The sequence below is a fragment of the Contarinia nasturtii genome, unplaced genomic scaffold (assembly GCF_009176525.2).
Source record: "Contarinia nasturtii isolate CC-2019 unplaced genomic scaffold, AAFC_CNas_1.1 Cnas_scaffold_350, whole genome shotgun sequence".
In the NCBI taxonomy this organism is placed as follows: Eukaryota; Metazoa; Arthropoda; class Insecta; order Diptera; family Cecidomyiidae; genus Contarinia; species Contarinia nasturtii.
Window position 1 is genome coordinate 3,365,030 of NW_022197705.1, and position 21,247 is coordinate 3,386,276.

Consider the following 21,247-nt stretch of genomic DNA (forward strand, 5'->3'; position numbering starts at 1 on the left):
ACTATTTATCAAATGAAACAAATAAATAAATTTCTAGTGACACAACGCAAAAACCGATCACAAACACACACACACATGCGAACAAAAACGTTGTACATTTCAAGGCAAATTCTCGATTCCTGTCGACGAAAATCACATTTGAAAATTGCCAAATGAATATATTGGGCGCAATCAAACTGGATTTTGCGCGTAATGCTATTTTGAGCTCATGTCTCAAAGGAAAATATGAAAAATACCTGATTTTTTTCAAGTGACTCATTGACTTGAGTAAGTGTAAACAATATTGAAACTGAATGAGATTAAAGAATTAAAACACCAGATTAAAATGCGATCTTTTTCACCCCTTTCATCGATTTTCTTTTCGCTTTCGTACTTTCGCCCAAGAGTCATTAGTTTAATTGCGGATAAGTATCAGATTATCTTCATTAAACTGTTGTTTGGAATGATGCCGCATTTTCCTTTTTTTTAACCCATTCGTTTGCTATTTTCTTTGCCTTTCTTTCATTTTCTCATTAGAGTTTTTTTTCGCGCAGCAGACTATTTTTCAAAAATTATCCGAGAAATTAAGGTTTACCGTATTCTGTGCGATCATTTCCCGTTGCGACAAAAAATAATCGATGCTGAGATGTCCCCTAGAACTTTACTCATTGCATATTATCTCTTATGTTCACGCACTGTTGACACAAGACGCTACAAGTGCGCTTCAAAAGCAATGACCAAATCACACACAACTCAGTTGTTGTTAATTTTTTTTCCATACCTCTCACTTTTGGTATTGAGTTGGTCACTTTTCTCCCTGTCACCCGATTTCTTAAAAACCATGATAATGAAAACAAAATATGAAGAAAGGTTCAATAGTTCACGAAAAAGCATAAACACCGAACTAAAATACCATGCTGTGTGTGTTTATACGCTAGGAAAAAGAGCGTTAAGAAAGAAAAAAGAGAAAGAAAGAGAGTTGAGAATTTACTTTGATTTATTGCTCTTGCATTTCGTTCCAACTTAAACTACCAAACAATGAAATAAATGTCCCTAAACAGTGTTAATGATTTTTTACCTACTTACACTTTCAGTTTCTTCGCATCAAAATGCAAGTATATAAACAAACACTGAAACGTCTTCGGTTCAAATTCATGAAGAAAGAAAGTGAAACGAATTTCAATTTTTATTTTTTTTTATTCTCTATGACTTGAGCACTTACAAACTAAACAGTCTTTTTTGATTCTCTCCCTATATCTAAATATTTACAAAATATATTTTCTTCATTTATTTACACATTTTTTGCAATTTATAATTGAATATATGTTCTAATTACCCTAGCTTAATTCTATTTAAATTTTAGTAGTCGTATCTTACATATGGATGCATAGTTGACGGTGTTTGATATGATTGCATGTTTGGTGGTGGTGCTTGGAACTGGTTCATCGCGGTATAATTTCCAACATACGCTACAGGAGCTTGATGATATTGCGCATCACTATATTCCGATTGTGGGCTCATCGCAAGCATTGGGTCCTTTTTCGCCTTCATGCGTCGATTTTGGAACCAAATTTTAATTTGTCGCTCACTCAACTTGAGGATGTGTGAAATTTCGATGCGTCGTCGTCGTGTCAGGTAGCGATTTGTCCGAAATTCACTCTCCAATTCTAGGGTTTGTTGCCGTGTGTATGTTTGGCGTGATCGTTTCTCTTTGCATGCAACTGCTAGAAGAAGAAGGAGAAAAAAAAGCAAAATTATGATTAGTTATGAAAGTGTAAAATTGAAAAAGGGCAAGTCATATAATACAGGTAGTTGGAAGAAAAAAAGTGGAAACAAAATGTAATTCGACACTTACCATCACTTCCATTTTGTGAATCCGTTCGGGATGATGCATCACAATTATTTGACATTTGATTGACATCTTCAATGGCTGCTTCGTTCGGTGATTGTGGTGGTGTGCTAATGCCATCAAACGCAACGGAGTTTGTGATTGGCGTTGAATTTTCGCTTGTCATTCCTAATGGCATGTGACCATACTCATAGCCACTCTTCTTTGTCATTGGTTGTTGCTTTTCAAATGCAAATTCATCGAAAAAGTCCAAGTCATCGCGAAATTGATCCATTTTTGGTGATATCGTTTCAATCGGCGAAATGGTCCCATTGTCGGAGAATGAATTCTCTTGAGTTCGTTGTCGTTTCGCTGATGGTGATTGGCTATAGCTTGGTCTCTCTCTCTTCTTATTGCTAAGAAGATTACGCAACAGCGGTGAATCATCGTTTTCGGTGGTGTCGTTTTTGTTATTCACTTGTGGAAGCTGAGCATTCATGGCAGCGATAGGCACTTGCGGAATCATATTTGTTGTATTTTCCATCGGATTATACGCGTTTGGTGGTGGTTGGTACAATCCATGATTTGGCACATACGAATGGTTGACATTCATTTGTTGACGCGATCCATTGTATGACATTTGCTCAGCCGATGATTGTGCGTATGCGTAGTTACTCTGATGATACGGAACATATGAATTTGATGGTTGAGCTTGGTGTTGCTGGAGTTGTTGTTGTTGATATTGCATTGTATTTAAATTCGATGATTGCCAATTTGTATGGTCCTATAGACAAAACGTAGAAAAAAAATGAACATTAGTTTCGAGTCACACAAACATATTTCAGAACAAACTTTTTTACACATCAAAAGCACAAAATAATTGAATAGCATCCATTCAATTTTGAACAAAAAATTCTTTAAACATCGAAACTTACCATATTGTTTCCATACGATTGTGATGAATATTGTTGATTGTAGTATTGATTGTACATGCTTTCGTTTGTATTGAAATCGCCGTAGTACGTGGCTGTCATTTTGATTATGTTTGTTTTTATTTAAATTAAATTTTGCACAAAATACCGTAAATTTAATTTTTTAACAAAAAAATTCACTCGATGCACAAACCAAGGAAATGAATCTTGCACAAAACACGGAAAATGTATTTTTCTCTTAACAAAAAATTTCACTTCGGTGCACTACTGTTGACTTCCGAATTGTATCTGGCTGAAAATTGTGCTGGGACCTTCCTATATTTACGATTTTTTGAGCGGCTGCAACAATGCATCGAAGTGCGTATGTTGTTGTGAATGTATGCGTGTGCATGTATTTGTGTGTGTGCATTATGTCTAACATTGGGTCCGAAAGCAAATATTCCGTTTTTGGCACACGACCTCTGCAAAACTAACAATAGTCGCCTTTTTGTATACGTTTTATGTTGCCTGTATTTCCATTCACACCATCCCTTTCCTTTCGCCTCTGCAACACACATATTTCACTTCTTGACAATGATGCTGTTGTTTGGGGTGCACATTCTATGTACATACAGTGCAACACGAATAACGTTGCGTGAGTGAGAGAAAAATGCAGCGTACAAAGGCCAAAGAGGGCGAAAAAATATTATTTCAGTTGTTCTCTCATTTTCATTTCTTTTTCGTCAATAGTAGCATCGAATACAGTTCAAATTGGCCAATTTTGTACACACGCACACACGCATACATTGAAAATCAAATGAATATTTGTGTTTTGCATTCGAACTAACGATGGAAAAATGCGATCATATTTAAAAATAAGAAGACCTGAATGAAATGGCAGGTATAAACAAAGGACTAACTATAAAAACAATGTAAAAACTACTTTATTCCATTTTACACTTATCGCACTTCTTTTTGACTTTACCTTGTTCTGCCATAATTTATGATATGTTCATGTATTTCAACTCCTTTTCAGCTTTTTAATTTAGATATTGAACATGCAAGCTGCCATAAATCCATAAAAAATGAGTTTTTTTTGCTACTGCATACGTAAGAAATCCGCATTTTATTTCGGGGATATAAAGTTGAGTATTTGCAAAAGTTATTGCATTTGGTAAACCAAAGTTTCAGAGAAAACATTTTGAAGATTGGCCGATTCTGTTTACTTTTGTTGATCTGCTTTTATTGGTCACAATAAACATCTGTCCACAAAAATTGAATTCAAGAGCTGGAATGTTGGACTCCCTCGCATATCACACAGCTGAAAATGTCAACTGATTTTCTTTCATCAAATAAAGAGAAATCAAAATGCGTACATTTTCGAAACCTTTTTTCGCAAATGTTGTTGCTGCATCCATTGACTCTTTATCGAATTGAAACGGTGACACGTCGTCAGTGGGACAGAATTGGTGGAAATGTCAATGAAATATAGCTAATATTTCACCATTGACATCATCAACCGAAAAAAGAGCAAATGCACCATTTGGGGTGAGATTCATATAAGATGCACTCAATGCTTGCAAATGCGTGTATGTGGTGCAAATCTTCGAGATTCAACCAATATTTAGTAGTGAAATACCATGTAACCCTATGTTTCATTTGAAAATTCTCAATCAGAAATCCACATGCACACAATGAACTGAAAATTAACAAAACGGTTGGATTTGGCCGTGTACCATTCGACAATACAATCGCATGTTTTCTACGTTGCCCTTACCCTATATGTGCATTCGAAGAGTCATAAATTTATGCCATCGAGTGTCTGGATAAAAAGCCGGAGATGATCATATGAATACACACACATTCTCTCTTTCTCCCTCTTTGTCTTTCTCTCTTTCTCTATTTTCATTTCTAGTTGATTTCCTCTTAATTTTATTTATAGACTATAGTCCATATGTTCGACTTGATTTCAATTTGCGAAGTGCAAATGCAATGCGAATTGAATGTTGCGATTCGATTCAGGCGGTACTGTTGCACCGTATCGATCACCAATTCGATGCACATAGTGTGTAAAACAACGAAAAATCGACTCGTATCTGTTTAAATTGAGATATCATCACGCGAATAAAACACGAATAGAAGATTTTTCAGTCGAAATTAACCGTTGAAATTCGCAGAATTTAAGAGCAATCATTACAGTTCTCTCGATTTTTTTCCATTGCTTTCCATCAAATTTCAAAACTTTTAGAAATGGCGAAAAGATTGCCCATATATCGGCAATTGTTTCTTTGTTAAAAAGAAAAGAAAGAAAGGCGATTGTTTTCATACAGAATCAGTAGAAATAAATAGTCAAAAAGCAATATAATTGAGTTGACTACCTACTAAAGATATTAAGTCGATTGTTGAATTTAATGGTTTCAACAGAAATGCTAAAAGGTGACGAAAAAAAAACTCCGAAATGCATGGCTTTCGTTTGAACACGAAGTATCGTCTTTTGTCCAATTAAAAAATTATTGAGCGTAACGCATAGTTGTTTACGCAAATGAATCCAAATGATCGCAAAGATGAGCAACAGCAGCTTCTATTCATTTCGAGGCTAAATATTATTAGTTTTTAGCCGAACAGCAAGAACGTACAAGGTCAAACACGAACATAATTTGACCAATATTTTCTCTTCAGAATTGGACACACTTTTCTTGCGTTCTATCCATCCTTTTCTCTTTCTTCCTTATTCTCCGTTTCCACTTTACACGTTGTTGCACTGGCGTTGTTGGGCAGAGTGGCTAAAAGTGCTGTGATCCTTCTTTTAACTTGGTATCCAGTTGTGCATATTTATGTGCTTCGTTACGTTCTATTTGTGAAATGTTGCTTTCTTTTCCATGTGCCAGCAGAACGAAACAGTAACACTGCATGAAAACAAATCACAAGACATATTCATCCCGTTTTTTTTTTCTTCTCTTCAAGCAAACAGCGTCGGAAGGTTTTTCATTTAGTTTTCATACGCACTTATTATTGTGTCGATTTAATGTGTTTATTGCTCGTTCATTATTTCGTCGTATTTAGTACGCCTGCAACGATCGACACATCATCGTTATTTTCTCGCACTGTGGAAATCAGTGTTAAGGTCGTTGTAGTTAATTTCAATTTTTGTTTAAAAAAACATTCACACGTCTGCTGAAAATTTGATACGGAATATTACTAATTTGAAAATAGCTTCGTCCTCCAAAAAAGCGCTCATATTCTCGTACTCGTTCAATGCTGAAACTAATTTAATTGACATTCGAATATGTCCGTTTGACGGAAGCTCTGATGATTAGTTCCACGAAATGAGCTCATATTCTCTTCTGCCGATCGACAGTTCTTTTGCTCAAAAAACGTATCGGCCGTTCAAATAGAAATGTAAAGAAGATGCAATAGTTTACTCGATTCTAAAAAAATGAGTTGTTTTTTCTCTTTTTTTATTGATGCGCAGCATACCAATAAAAATCAAAACACTTCTCAGTGCATTTCTGCTATGCATTTCCTTCTGTTTTCTTTTCGTCAATTTTTCTTTTGCGAGCCGACAAAGTAAAAGAATCAGGCCCTTTTGAGAAATTCAACATTTTTTTTCATTTACAATTATTGGGGATCATTTCATTTTATGGTTTTATGACAGGAGAGATGTTTCGCATTTTCCATAAGCAAAATAGGCGAACAGTAGAAAACAGAAGAGATAGAGAGAGATGGAAAGAGAAAGCGAGAGAGCAAGCATGCATAGAATATTCACATTTTTTGAAGACGGGCGATAAAAGATAGCGAAAGGTAGAAAAAGTTTATTGCCAAATTGCTTTCGAAAGAAATGCTCTTTTTCCGTAGAATTTTTTTCCTTTGAAGATTTCGTTTGGTTCATATCTGACTTAGTATACTCATATCCAGTGTCTGTGATTTTTTGACGAAGAAAAAAACTTGCGATGACTAAAATTGCATAAATTCCAATAAAAAATCTATATAAAATCACAAAATCCCCAATATTTTTCACTTAAAAGCATACATTTAACTCACAATCCAAGTGAGTAGAATTTTCAATTCAATTTTCACTCAAAAAAATTTGTTCACTTGTCGAACTGAACGAAGTTGGGAAACATAAAAAAACGGACTTGACGAAAGAAAGCTTCCGAAAGGAACATTACAACAAAACAAATCTTTTCCTCTCTCTGTTGTGTTACGAACAGAGAGAACGTGGACGACGCAGTGAAATGACTGTGAGCAATAATTACGTACGAAAAGGAAACGAAAACTTGAAACTGCAAGACAATTTTCCGTGAAACTAGGCTGCAATTGACTTCTATCGACAGTACTGCTACAAAGATTCTCTCTTTTCTCTTCGCATTTTTCGTCGCATCAGTATTAGACTTAAGCTTAGTTATGCATACAATTCAGGTCATTAACTAATTTTGTAAACATTCGTAAATAAATGTTAAGCGATAGATCATAAAGCAATAAAGATACAAATGTCTGTGAACATCGGAAATGTGACGAAAAAACGATGAAGTCAACAAGAGATTTGTAGCAATGTGATAAGAAATGTATAGAGAGGAATGTATGTGAGAAAGTGAGTGTAATGTCATAAAAAATTAACAATTTCCACGATTTTTACTCTCTTTTGACTGCATTGAGTATTGTGCAAAATGCAGACGAAGGCCAGCAGTAGTACCAAGTAATTTTTTCCGTTTTATTGGTCGTCATTGAGATTTTTTCATTCTCACTTTTCCTGATGAACGAGAGAGAAAAGAGCAAGAGCCCCATTTATGACTACAGTAGAAATGTAGAACAAAACGGCTTCGGGAAATAATACAGACAAAAAAAAAATGTTCTCGACAGCAGCATATTCATGTTTATAGTGTAGTATATCGATGACAATACAATCAACTTACTGCAGATCCGAAACGGAAGGAAGTGAGAACTATACGATATGTCCTATAAAAAAAAATCATAAAATGGTTAAAGATATCGGTGCATTTGGCTCGAGTTAAATGTGTGAATTGGAAACAATAGATATTGATTCAGATGCATGCAAATTTGCATCAAAACGGTAGCAAATGACTATAACGTTGATACTCATTTATCAACATTTTTTTTTTATTTATCACAGTTTTTTTCCCTAAAAACTGTCGATTGCATACGAAAAATGTGTAACAAAATCAATCATATTTGTGGAAAAGACAGAAAAAGGCCATGGAATCAATCCATTTGCCCTACAATTATACTGAGTTCACAAAATATTCACAATTAAGACGAAAAAGTATGCACAAATGATCAAAAATTTGAGGAAAAAAGATTGTCGAAATCGATGTGGATTTCGACGTCGCCCAAATATTAATAACAATTCGATACTGCATGTCCTCCTTTTGTCCTGCTTTCGGTGTGATCATTAATTATACCGATGCGCGCATTCGTGTATATTTAAAACATTCGGAGGTCATTTTTCATTTCTGCCAACTCAAATAATACCAAACAGGGACACACAAGCGACGCTCATCTGCAGCACACGCTTTCATAAAAACGCCAATTGAGCTCGGAAATTCACAAGAAATACTGTATACGTATTGTTTTTGGAGAATCAATCGGAACATTCTGAATTGTCCCATTCATTGAGTCACGATGCACAAGTTTTTTTTCTCGTATTTTCGATAGTTTTTTTTTCTTGCATTCGTGCCACATGAATGAAACAATTCATAACAATCATTAAGAAATCATGTCATTCACTTCGCACCGCATTTCTTGCGAATTCTCTTCCGAGTTCATTTCACTTTCTCAATGCACCTCAGATGACAAATGTTTATTCGTCGTTGTGACAGCGCTGCGAGAATGACACCGTTTGATGCACTTAAGCCACATTTGGTTGTGTAATTAATTGTTCTTACATTGACTGATAAAACTTGATCATCGGTGTAAGTTTGTGTCAGTTTAGCAATGTAGGCAGAATTGCGATGCAAAATGCGCAACACATAAGTAGACATAATGGAAAATAAATGATCGTAAAAATATTTACGATAAAAATCGGCAATCATTTATTACGCGATTATGCGGAAAGTGTTTGCGTTTATTGGTTCACAATTTATTCTGAATTGACGCATGTGGCGGTGATCGCAAGCTTCACGCTGAAACAAATCATTCAAATATATCTTTTTCATCAATGTGTCACTTTGCGGCTATTTAAATGTACAACAAAGTAGCAATAAATGATCGTTTTTATTGATTTTGAAATTGAAAAAGTCGTTTAATCATTCGCAATAGCATTTACACCTTTATGAATGTTTGCCATGCATTAGGAACATCGGGAAAAGTTTTCAATGGAAAACTTTGCTTCGAAAATAAAATTATGAAGACTTTCGAAGTAACACGTGACTAATAATGGGACCGGTAACGCTAAAACATTTAACTTCAATTTGCAAAGTTTTCCACAAACCGGAAGGATAAAGTCATGGGCAAATTACTCATGAGCACGACAACTAAAATCCAAAGACCTTCTTTGTAGGGGGAAACATTGAGTTCATTTCTAAGTAAGTTGTCATTCGATATTGCCAATCAGAAACGTTTGTGTGCATAACGAGACAAATGGGTATTTTAAAAAAAGCAAAAGTTTTTGCTTCTACTGTGACGGGGTTTTGTGCCTCATGTGCTACATTGATGACACAAATTCTCTTTATAGTTTTAATTACATCGAATGATTATTTTTAAACAACAGATTGCCTTATTATATGTGATGTTTTTCTAAAAAAAAATTTGATTTGATTTTAATGAGCAAGAAATTGTTGGCATCAAAATGTTACTATGAGCGCAACAATGTTTCACATATTCGAAGGTAATTAAGACGACCAACTGAAAACATCAACAACATACTACACAAAACTATGCCAAATGTGGGTGGAATATGATCGCGCAACATTGTTGTACGTTATCTCTACTTTAAATCAGACAAAAACCTATTTCGGACTCTGATTCGGTTTAAAAAAACTTTTTCATACAACAAAACTTCTTTACAAATGCAGAACTGGACTAATTTTATTAGAACAAATCTAGTGGAACGAAAATAAGCAATCGGTTTGATAGAATTTTTTTTCAATTTTTACAACCGCATACACACGCTCATGAGCAATTTTTTTACAAACATTTTATCGGATAATTTTCTGACCAGAAATAAAAAGAACAACAAAACCGAATTGAACCAAACAAATGGCATACAAAATAACCAAGAATTATGCGATATTCACTCAGCTGTGTAAGTTGGACCGAATGTGGTGTTCATGTGAAGACAGAATGATAAATGATATTCGGTGTTCAAGCAGCAGAAAGTCATAGGTAGATGCACCCTCTAAAATGTTCTTCAACAGCTTCGAAATTTCAATAATAAAAACACAACAAAATTAAAATAAAAGTGTGCTTTAAAACACACCGTTTTCTCAATTTACCAGACTCAGGCGCAGTCCAACCAGTAAAAACGAGACAGCAATAGTTGCTTCAACACTGTTGGCTTCAAATGCACAAAAAATTTGTAAAAATGAAATACACCAAGTGAATATAGAAAATGCTCTGACATTTTTACGAGTGTAATTGCTCGCAATAAAACAATATATTCTCGGCGTTTACTTTGCGACAAGCATTTTACCTCTTGCATCTCGTCTCATTTCTATTGAATTCACAACAATTACCGTTTGTTCGTGTGGTTGTCGTTGTTCTTTTGAAATGGAAAGACAATTGTGTAGTGTCTTTTATTTTAGTTTTCGGTTATGATTCAGTTGACAAAAATGAAATAAGAATTTTTCTGGTGTTATTTATGTGGTCTGGTCGCAATCAAAACTTCTTTATTTATAATCACTACCTGTTATTATATAAACGAAACGATCAAATGCACTCGAAAACAAAACCAAACAAAAGCAATCGTATAACGTTTAAAAAGTCGAACAGCCAGTTATGCTCAACATGATATTAATATTGATCTTGAAAATTCACAAAGATAAATAAAAAGAAAGATGAAAACTTGATGGGCCCTATATATTTTGTGGTCACTAATTGATTTAAATTGATGTTATGTAGCAATAAAAATGATTTACAGCAATATGATCGCATGAAATACGTAAAGCACACATACACATGGGCATGTATTGCCATAGAATTTTGGTGTGTGCTACAAAATCTGGTACTGTTAGCAATTGAATAACTGCCAAATATAATAACAGAGAGACGAATATCGCCAGAGACGTAAAACATAGAGTCAGTGACATGCTTGCCCTAGTTGTTTGGAACCATTAGAGAGACATTCCATTTGTCGATGCAGGGAGAGAGGCAATATGATTTGGTTTCGCTTGAGACATCTATGTGCAAATAGAAAAATGAAATGTTATCCTGGATTTTTGCCTTTTTTTTCTCTTTTCTCCCAGGATACATTCAATTGCAGTATAGCTTTTGCAATGAAATCAGGATTGACGAAAATACATGTATGAAATTGTAGTTTAGATACTTTGCGCTGAGCGCATACTTAAAAGTACGGCTTATTTTCATAAAAGATTTCATGAATGGAAAAACGCTTTCAAAAGTGAGGGAAGTGCTTTGAATTATCGAAGAAACTATAAATAGTGTATTTTTTCAATTAAAAATAATAATAAATGAGAATTGTTATTTAATTATCAAGAAGCTCAGTCCTGAAAATTGGTAAAAGTCATAAAATTCAATTCGGAAGAATTTCAAAGGGTAAAAAGAGGTATTTTTAGCTCAACTGGTCATTTATTGGGGTTTAGTTTAAAATTCCATAAGTGAGGATTTGCATCGACTTAAAAACAATTATCCGAGACTAAATTTGAAAATGTCATTGATGGAAAATTGGATAAATTCCCAAAATGTGCCTAATCTTGTTTGCACATACTGTGTCAATGCGTACTCTGAAAGCAATAGGTGAAAGATAAACTCTTTTCAAAATAAACGCTCTTGTTTTAATATTCAATTGAATTTAATCCAATTCTGCAAATAAATCGCTTAGGTTTTTACCATCTTTACCATTTATGGTCATTTCATAGCACACAATCTCTGTACTATTTTCGCAGCGTGTGTTTCTTTTTTGAAAAATTGAATTGTTGCCATTCATGACATTTGTACACCTTTGATTTTTACCTCTTTCTTCAAAAAAAGTAGACATATGCAAACGAAAGGCTTGTCGTGAACAGAAATAACCCATTTTGTTCAAGGTCAAAGCAACAGTGTTTTTTTTGTCGAAGACATTCTTTTTATTTAGAAAAAGTTCCCTTTTTATCACACAACAATTCGAAACAAAAAGTATTCCATGTATTCAAAAATGGCTCTTCGCAAAAATTCATTTGCGCACAGCTAGACATTGCAGATTTTGGCACATTAGCAATTAAGAATAACTATAATATCACCTCAATGACTTTCGACTAGCAAATCGGCTTGACAGACACATGCTCTGGTTCACACTGTGCAAATGCATTCGATTCAGTTTGTAAGTGATTTTCAAAACCAAAACACATACTTTAAACTAACTTAACGTTTGGAGTTTTTTTTTTCTTATTGATTTCGATTGAAAAGTGTACGACTCGTATAAGGCCCTATAGTAATTGCATTAAGTCAATGACAAATAAAATGATATCTAGCACAAAAACCTACGTAAAATTTCAAAGTCAATAAAATACAATAAAACCAATGACATTTCCTAAGAAAAATTCAATTAAAACTTATGTGACTCTTTTCTTTCCCTCCGCGGTTTGAACTAAACAAATATATGCCAAAGTGAAATTCCAAAATACTTACATGGTTAAAATGACATCACACGCACACACAGTTTGAGTTGTTGATTTTTTCTCTTTCGTTCAATTTGAATGAATTCGTAATTAATTCAACTTAATCAATTTTAATCAAGTTCGTGCTTTTTTGGGGAGAAAATGAGTGGAAAAAAAAACTTTGGTGTCTTCTTAATTAAAACACAACAACAAAAACCACTACAGTCCACTTTTTCGATTCGAAAATAATATGTAATCAAAAGGAAAACGTCGAGTAACGGCAGACCGAGCAGATCGACAAACGAAAAACGGGCCGCATTTTTTTCTTCATCTTCTTCTTCATTACAGAAATGGAAAAATCCAAAAGAAAATAAACACAAAAGTCAAGTAAAAGAGATAAAGAAGGAACAGAAAAAAACAATAAAAATCGAAAATTTTTAAAAAGTGTCTACTGGCTACTGGCTATAATCAAAACTTCTCACACACAAGGCACACACAAAGAGTTGTTCAGTGAATATATTCTCGAGTGAGTTTTTTTTTTCATTACGCTTCAAAATAAAAACGATCAAAAAGAATTTCAGTGAAGAAAAGAGCATAAAGATAATATTTAAATGAACGAACGACCAAATGAAACGATAGAAGAAAAAAAAAGTTCGTATCAAATTCTTGATGACGGAAAGCGCGCACATGTTTCAAAGTAAAGGCGGTAACAAAATGATTGAGACGCCGCCCATTATCGTATAAAACCAAAATTTATGGCTTTTAAATGAAAATATGTGCTGCTGCGCACAGCGAACATAAACCGAAGTGTGGCAAAGCAGGCAGAACGAACGCTAGTACGCAACTCATGTATGCACACATACGGGACGAACAGAGATAGGGAACGAAAGAATGACGATAGAAAATACGCAACACAAGGCAATTGGAATGAGATAGCAGTGTTTTATGTGGTTTTCATATGTGTTTCGTCTTTTCATTTCTTCTATTCGTCGTCGTGCGATTACTTTGAATTTTTGAAATTTTAACGTACGTTGATGATGTTTTTGTTGAGAGTTTTTTGAGATATTATGATTTTTTATCTTTAAAATAACAAAGAATGATAAAAATTTGCTGATATTTGACAATTTTGCTTTTAAAAAATTCATTCATGATCGATAAAATGCATTGAATTCTTAAGGAATAGCATAGATTGTCTACCATCTCATTTCAACTCACACGCTTTGTCTATATTTTATCCTTTGCGCGGCGAAACAGCATGATCTGTCTGTTTCACATTTACGTCGACACATGGCCGTATATGCGACCGATCAACGAGTGAAACGACTGCTGGTGAAACGATTCGAGGTGATTGTGTGCGAGACAAGGCCAAACGATAATTGCCTCTTTATTGCTCGTATGATTTACGGCATTCAGTCATTTCACTTGCTCTTACCGCATCAAGATTTATGGTCGTGTATTGATGTATATTCAAATATTTAAACGGAAATTTATGGTGTGCAGCACAGCTATTGCTGTTGGTTGAAGAAAGGCCGATTATGCACACATACGCATTGAATTTTCTTAAAATAGTATGGTATCGTTGCCATTGGCAGTACGTTTGTGTACATGTGTATTTCTTATGCGCAATAGTCGAGCAATCATCGGTGTGGCATCGAAATACAATACAACCTCATAATCGAAGCCCGTTCGTTCATAACGGATGTGTGGTAGTGTCTCTCTTTCGGCATTTGTCTGTTGACTGTGTAGCTTACTAGCATATGTTGGATATATCATACACACACACATCGTGTCGTCGTGGAGGATACAGATACGAATGAAATAAAAAAACTCTCGCACATCGTAAATTGAAGTATATTTTTGTGCGCCGTCACATCTCTCGCTCTCTCGCTGGCCTCTCCATCTCAAAAACTTTGGTGTATTGTACGATTCAAATGAAACATTAAGTATTAATCGTGCGCCGCATGTGCATCGAATCGCACACTCGCAGAGACCAAACACAAAAATACCAGCGAAACCGAAACAGTGAACAAATATATATATTTATCGTGGGCAAATGGAACAATTTATATACATCGGAATCAAGAAAACATTACACATTTTATCATCATCATTCGTAATTATTGATATAAAATAAAACAACACCATCGTATTCTTGTTTCAACCACGAACGACGACGGCAACGTGAAACTGAACGAGCGCAATATTCTTTGCTAAGAAGTTTTCGTTTTTTATTTAACGCGGTGGTTTATATATTTACACGATTTTGTTCAAACAAACAAACAAACAAAAAAAACTATTCTTTTTTTGGTGTTTTTAAATCAGTGATTTATTTTATCTTATGTGCTATTGTACACTCTTCAATTGTACCGGTGTAATTGTTCTTTTTCAGTTCAATTTGTTTCGTTTATTTACTCAGTAAAATTACTGTGTGCAGTTTTTTTTAAATCATTAAATTTTGAGGCGAAAAAAAAAACAGAAAAAAATACGGAGATGATTTGCAATTAAAAAAACATTTAAAAACATTTTGCATCTGATTTAGATGAGAATCAAAACAGGATCATTTATTTTAATTGCTTTAACTACGAAACATAAGTGGAAAATCTCATTTTATATGATTACTCTTCCGTAAAAAAAATTACAATTTGGAACGATGTAAAATAGTTTGAAAGAGAAGAATAAAAAAAACATCACAGTGTGGGAAATTGAATATTTATTGAACGTTCAGTGCTCTTGTCAGCTTTTAACTTTGAACACGACGAGTGGAGTGTGATCGTATGATACAGAAAATTTGGACAACATATTTTTTGGAGTTTGTGAATTTAAATCGCAGGTGTGACACAAAGTAAAAAAAAGATACTTTTTTTGAATAAAAAAGAAAAGCGAAGAAAATCAACGGAAATCTCAATTTTGAAAAAAAGGTAGGCTGTGAAAAGCTCAATTTTTACACCTTTAAATTTTTGGCAAAAAATGGAAAAATAAAAAAATCAACAACTTTTTCCTCAAAAATGAAGATATTCCATTGAATTTAAAAAAAAGTAAAAAAAAAATGTGTGAATATTGAATATTTGCGCGACCGAATGAAAAAAAAAATATCTCCGCATTTAAAATGGCATAAATCATTCGAGAGAGCTAAATAAAAATCAACAGCGGATTGTGCCTGTGTATTGTTTCCATTATTTTATGAGGTGCTTACAAATTTTACGACTTTTTAATAGCTTCAATTTACTTCGCCTTGTTCACATTGTTAGGGAGTGCGCTCGAATTGCATTTCTTCTTCATTTTTGTTTGTTATCTTTTCCTCTCTGTCTCTCGCTCGGTTTTTCACATCGTTCTATAAAATCGTTGGAACTCATAATCACACACAACAGTAAGCACATGAAAAAGCGCAACCAACCGCACAGCATCTCTCTTTCTCTTATTCAATCTGACAAATCCATAAATGTAATTTCTGTGTGTATGTGTTTTTTTTTCTACACACAACGAGTAGGGTTTGAGTGTGGCAATAATGCAAAACGTTTGCATTAGTCACAATTTTAAATTCAAATCGGTTGTTGGTTTCGAAGCGAATGCAAAGAGAATGGGATTTAATTTGGTATGTAAAATAATTCGTCTGGTTCCAATTTTGAACAAACAAAAAAAGGTTTAAATTGAAATCACACAAATTATGAATATTTAATTCAATTTTTCCTTTTGTTTCGTCACTCTGAATGTCATGCATATTTCTTAAAGAGATACTCTTCCTTAATTCTGCTGAGATTTAATGTTAAGCAAAATTTGATCATGCCCCGAAATTGGTTCACCATATGTGAAAGGAAATCCAAATATTAGACAAAGGACGTACACAGAGAGAAAGAATAAGTAACCTTTTTACCACCAGCCCGTAGAGCTCTTCACAAAAACGATTTTCACGGTGCGTTTACCATCGACCGAACGGAGACAAATTCAAACAAAGAGAACCAGAGAAACAAAAGCGGAAAAATCAAGTCAAAATGTGTTGTTGTTTGTTGCGTATATATCGTGTGTATGTTTATCGTGCGAAATGATTTATATGACATCTCTCCGGCTTTTTTTGCTTTCTTCTTATAGTATTTTTAATCGACAAATTGAATAAAACGGATGTTTTTCAACCTGAAAATCATTTTTGTTGATCTTTTGTGGTTTTTGATGATCATAGCATTTATTAGGCTTCTGATTTCAACATATTATTTATTTCATTTGTTAATAAACAAGATATTCGAACGAAGTTTTTTTTTCTGCAGAAAAACTTCCTCGAATAAGAAATAAATTCAGACTTAACAATGAAATAATTTCACTTTAATTGAAATAAAATTCAAATTTCTATCGTCGATCTAATCTAAATCTACAGAGCAAATTTAAATCAAGTTAGACTTTGTAAGAAAAACCACAACATAACAAATAATAGATGCTTTTGCAAATGTGCATTATCGGTTTAAAAATCCGAAATCTCAAGAAAATCTCTCGAATTCCACAGACAATGTTGTCTTCCCCCCAAATTGAATGTTAAACGAAATAAAGAACGGTTACCAACAGAAAAAAACTTGAAAGTTCATGGGTACTTTATTGGATTATACGATTGCCATATTCAAATCTTGATTCAAATTCTATTCTTGAAGTTCGAAATAATTGTTGGTGTTTCATAACAATTGAATTTCGTTCCCTTTATTTTACTTTCTCGTTCCATTCAATGTGTTTGTACTAGATACGGTTCATCGTTTTTTTTAAATTGCCTACAAGAAAGTGTTCTCCACCCTTTTTTTCGTAAAGCTTAATCTCGCCATGCATCGAGAAGCTATTGATTATTTTCACATTAAATTGATTTCGCCGTCTTAAATGTTATTTAAATAAATTATATACCTGTAAATCGAATAACGGCACAATCATATGATTGTTGTGATTCGTTCGCGCGCGAAACAAAGACTTTATTTCAAGTGCATGAAAACATTGCGCTCACCATAAATCTGATAATGTTGATACAGCGCGATATTATGTGGAAATCACTTTATTGCGACCCATTTCTTTTTCGTTACTTTTTTGCCTTCTTTGCTGTTCGGCATGAGTTCGTAAAATGGACAAAACGTTTATTGATCGATATATTGCAGCGACTTTATCCACGATTCAAGTGAACTTGATTAAGTCATTATTATCGATTACCCGTTAACAATGGCAGTGTTTCATTCGATTACTTCTTTACGTTGAAAAAAAAAAAAACATTACGAAAATTATGCCCCATTGAAAATGTGATGAAAGAAACCATTTGATAAAAAAAATGCAGATCGGAAGCGCAATGAAGAATATGGAGAATTTTTTTTTTTTGAACGGATGAAAAGATGTGATTTTCAAATGAAATTGAAATAAATCGATACTGAACTGCACGAACACAAAGGTTAATGAACAATGTTTTAGCAGAGGAAAAGGGTTATTTCGAAATGAGTTTTGCGCTTCTTCCTTTGCACGCATTGCATAGCATGAATTTATACGTCACACTGAAAACTTTGGATTCCCGTTGTTTTTTTTATTTGTGTGAACATAACTGGTTCGGTTCGAGTGAAACTTCATCGCGTTTTCGTTTTGCTTATAGTAAACACTCCATTAAATTACGTTGAAAGAATAGTTTCCAATAAATGCAAAAAAAGGAAACCGAAGGGAAAAAATCAAGAATAAGATAAAACAAAAATATATAAAAAGGAGAAACATGAATGCGAAACTGGTCAAACCTATAATTTTAAGCCAATGGGCAATCTTGTGTGTGATTAACACACGATCGTCAATACAACAACAATTATATTCCTTTTCAAGCTTGGATGACCGAATGACTTGTGCGAAAAATGTTTTTTTGACTTGTGCGAAACAAAATAAAACATATACATACAACGAGAGAGCGAAAAAAAATCAGCAATTTGAAGATGATCGAAATCATACTGAACGAGTAAAAAAAAATATCATGCTTGAGCACGATGGAATGACCGATCAAAAATGAGAATAAAAGCGACCGGAATGAGTAGAGAAACGGCAAAAATTCAACCGAAAAAATTTCTTTTTTTCCATGTTTTTTTCTTTTCTTTTCATTTGCTTGTGCTCCTTTGTATGTCGAATATTTTGTTGCGTGCTGATATTTGTTAATACGCGATCAAAAATACGACCTCTAACGTTTGGTTCGTAAAATGCATCGTGTGTTCATGTTTGATTAAATGGCCGACATTTTTCGCCGTTTGCAAACTTTTATTCGGTACTTTTCTTGTTCATTTTGTTCCACCTGAATGTTGTGAACATTTTCGCGCATAATATAATTTAAAATACATAAAACGTAATTAAAATGAAATGGAAGTTCTTCAAACATTTTCACTTGTAAACCATAAAACAAGTGGAAATTACCCTTTCATATTTTGTGAAATTAATTATTTTTTTTATCTATTTTGTTTGTTTTGTTTTCTAGACAAGTGTAAGACCCAGTGTGCAATAAAACAAAGAAAAAAATAATTTGAGAAAAAGAAGAAGAAAAAGTACGACTTACTCTTCCACTCCAAAATCAATCAACATCAACGGTATCCAAAATGAATCCAGAGAATTTTGCAATGTCTTCATATCAATTTGTCAATTCGTTGGCATCTTGTTATCCACAATCGCAACTAGGACAACACGGTGGAAATAATACAAGTAACAATACATCTACCTCATCGGGCAATAATCAGGCATCAGCAAATAATGATTATTTTCCACCATCGGCCTATACGCCAAATTTATATTCGAATACACCGCAAGCGCACTATGCAAATCAAGCGTACAATTTGGGTGGACAACAAAATCCAAATGATATGGTCGACTATACACAATTGCAACCACAACCACAACGATTAATGCTGCCGAATCAACAGCAACAGCCTGCAATGAATCCAAATAGTTGTAAATATGATCCGGACGCGGTTAAAATCAGTGCAACAAACAACAATAATAACAATAATAATACAACATCGCTCATATCAAGTCCACAAGATTTGACAACTGGACGTGATATTTCACCGAAATTATCGCCGACGGTTGTTGAAAATGTGGCCCGTTCGCTGAACAAGAATAGCGGCGGTGGTGCAGGCGGTGGCGGCAATGTCTCATCAACAAATCAAAACAATCCATTAGGTTTAAACAACAATAATAATAATGTGAATCATACAAATGTACCGATGTCAATGCACAGCCCAAATGGCGGCGACTCGGACACGGACAGTGAAAGCGGCAACGAAGCAGGTGGCAGTCAAAATGGATCAGGCAAAAAAGGTACACCACCACAAATCTATCCGTGGATGAAACGCGTACATATCGGCACAAGTAAGTTATAAATCACTTTTACTACTACCACTACCACTACCACTTTTTCAATTTTCAATTCTTATTCCATTTCGGTTACACAAGTAGAATATAGTATAGATTTCAATGTGTCCATCTTTGATTGATTCAAGACAAGTACAAGTGAATGTGAATGTATGAGCGTGTATGCGGGCATGTTTTATTGTAGGCACGAGCATTATAAATGATATGTTGAACATTCTCAGACAGATCGACCAGCGACAGTTAATGCCTAGAAACGCATGAACAACATTTAGCCACACTGAATACCAATTACTGTCGATTTACAACGATATAATTATCATCGGACCAAATACAACCACACACATATAATTATGTTGTTTCTACCAATCTCAATTATTGTTACAGCTTATTTCATTGTAGCGGCTTGTTTTTTCTCTCATTTGGTCAAGTGGTCAAGATTAAGAAGAATTCATTTTCTTTTCGTTCCCGATAATTTCGTTTTTAAATTGAAATTGTTTCCGATTTGAAGATGTAACATTTTCTTTGAAACTCAACATTTTTTTGCAAACCTTCGATGATTTTCACTGTTTGTTGATCTCCTTGAAGCTTTTTTTCGAAAAAAATCCTTTAAAAAATAACTAATGCACGTTTCCAAATGAATTACAAGCGAGTAAAGCGTTTGAAATATTTAATTTTCACACTTCGCACGTCCAAATGATTTTCGGTTCCTTTTTTTTCAAAAGAATTTTTTAACTGTTTGGCATTTTCGTGCCCTACATTTATTTTGAGCGGTTGCTTTCAAACCATGCACTGCGCATATATTTCAATTGTAGCCCGTCTGCTAGTTTGAATGACAGAAAGGAATTTGATGAATGATACTTTTGAACATGAAGCGTTTCGTTTTCATCTCTATTTTTTTTTTTTAATTTTAAACGAACATTGCGGAATTTTACTCGTCTGTATGAAGAGCTGGATACGTTTGTTTCGTATATCAAAATAAAAAAAAATCGATGAGAGACTTAATGGAATTTGCCATTCCATTGAGTATATGTGCTTGTGGGGAAACAATGGAAGGGAATAATCATTATTATAATGTGTTGTCGGGTAAAATGTCGAAGTAGACAATGCGTTGACTTTGTTGACATTCTCCCTGTGTAATAATTGGTGTTATTTGTTTCATCTCGTTAACGGTGTTTGTTGCGCGCATTTTCGTTTTCGCAGGAAATATAATGTGTCGAAAATACCATTAATGAAACTGTTAATTTTCATTTGCACGCTTTTACTTACGCCAAAAGTGCAGTCAAGAACATAAGTGTTCGATTTTAAGTGGCAATTCGCTGATCGAAAGAAACAGACTCTATGTTTTTCAAAATGATTAATATTCATTTTTATTTGGGTGCAATACATCACACCGGTGGAACTATTTTCTGGCAGTT

The 21,247-nt window shown here is 34.0% G+C and overlaps 2 protein-coding genes across 3 annotated transcripts in view; one reads left to right on the forward strand and one right to left on the reverse strand.

The window, feature by feature from the left end:
* Positions 1–1,231: 1,231 nt before the first annotated feature.
* LOC116337953 (homeobox protein SMOX-1) lies at positions 1,232–3,611 on the reverse strand. 2 transcript variants are annotated; one of them, XM_031762947.1, is made up of 3 exons: positions 2,743–3,611; positions 1,835–2,591; positions 1,232–1,700 (listed from the first exon to the last, which is right to left on the reverse strand). In XM_031762947.1, the coding sequence occupies exons 1-3, from the start codon at positions 2,839–2,841 to the stop codon at positions 1,339–1,341; spliced, it is 1,218 nt and encodes a 405-aa protein (XP_031618807.1). In that variant the 5' UTR covers positions 2,842–3,611; the 3' UTR covers positions 1,232–1,338. The 2 variants fall into 2 exon arrangements, with proteins under 2 accessions (XP_031618807.1, XP_031618806.1); XM_031762946.1 differs by having other exon boundaries at positions 1,232–1,703; positions 2,743–3,608.
* Positions 3,612–14,452: 10,841 nt separating this feature from the next.
* Positions 14,453–21,247, forward strand: part of LOC116337990 (homeotic protein Sex combs reduced) — a 28,343-nt gene continuing 21,548 nt past the window's right edge. The window contains exons 1-2 of the mRNA XM_031762999.1: positions 14,453–15,406; positions 18,943–19,829. Coding sequence (XP_031618859.1) covers positions 19,061–19,829 — 769 coding nt within the window. The 5' untranslated portion in view covers positions 14,453–15,406; positions 18,943–19,060. The remainder of the gene's footprint in view (positions 15,407–18,942; positions 19,830–21,247) is intronic.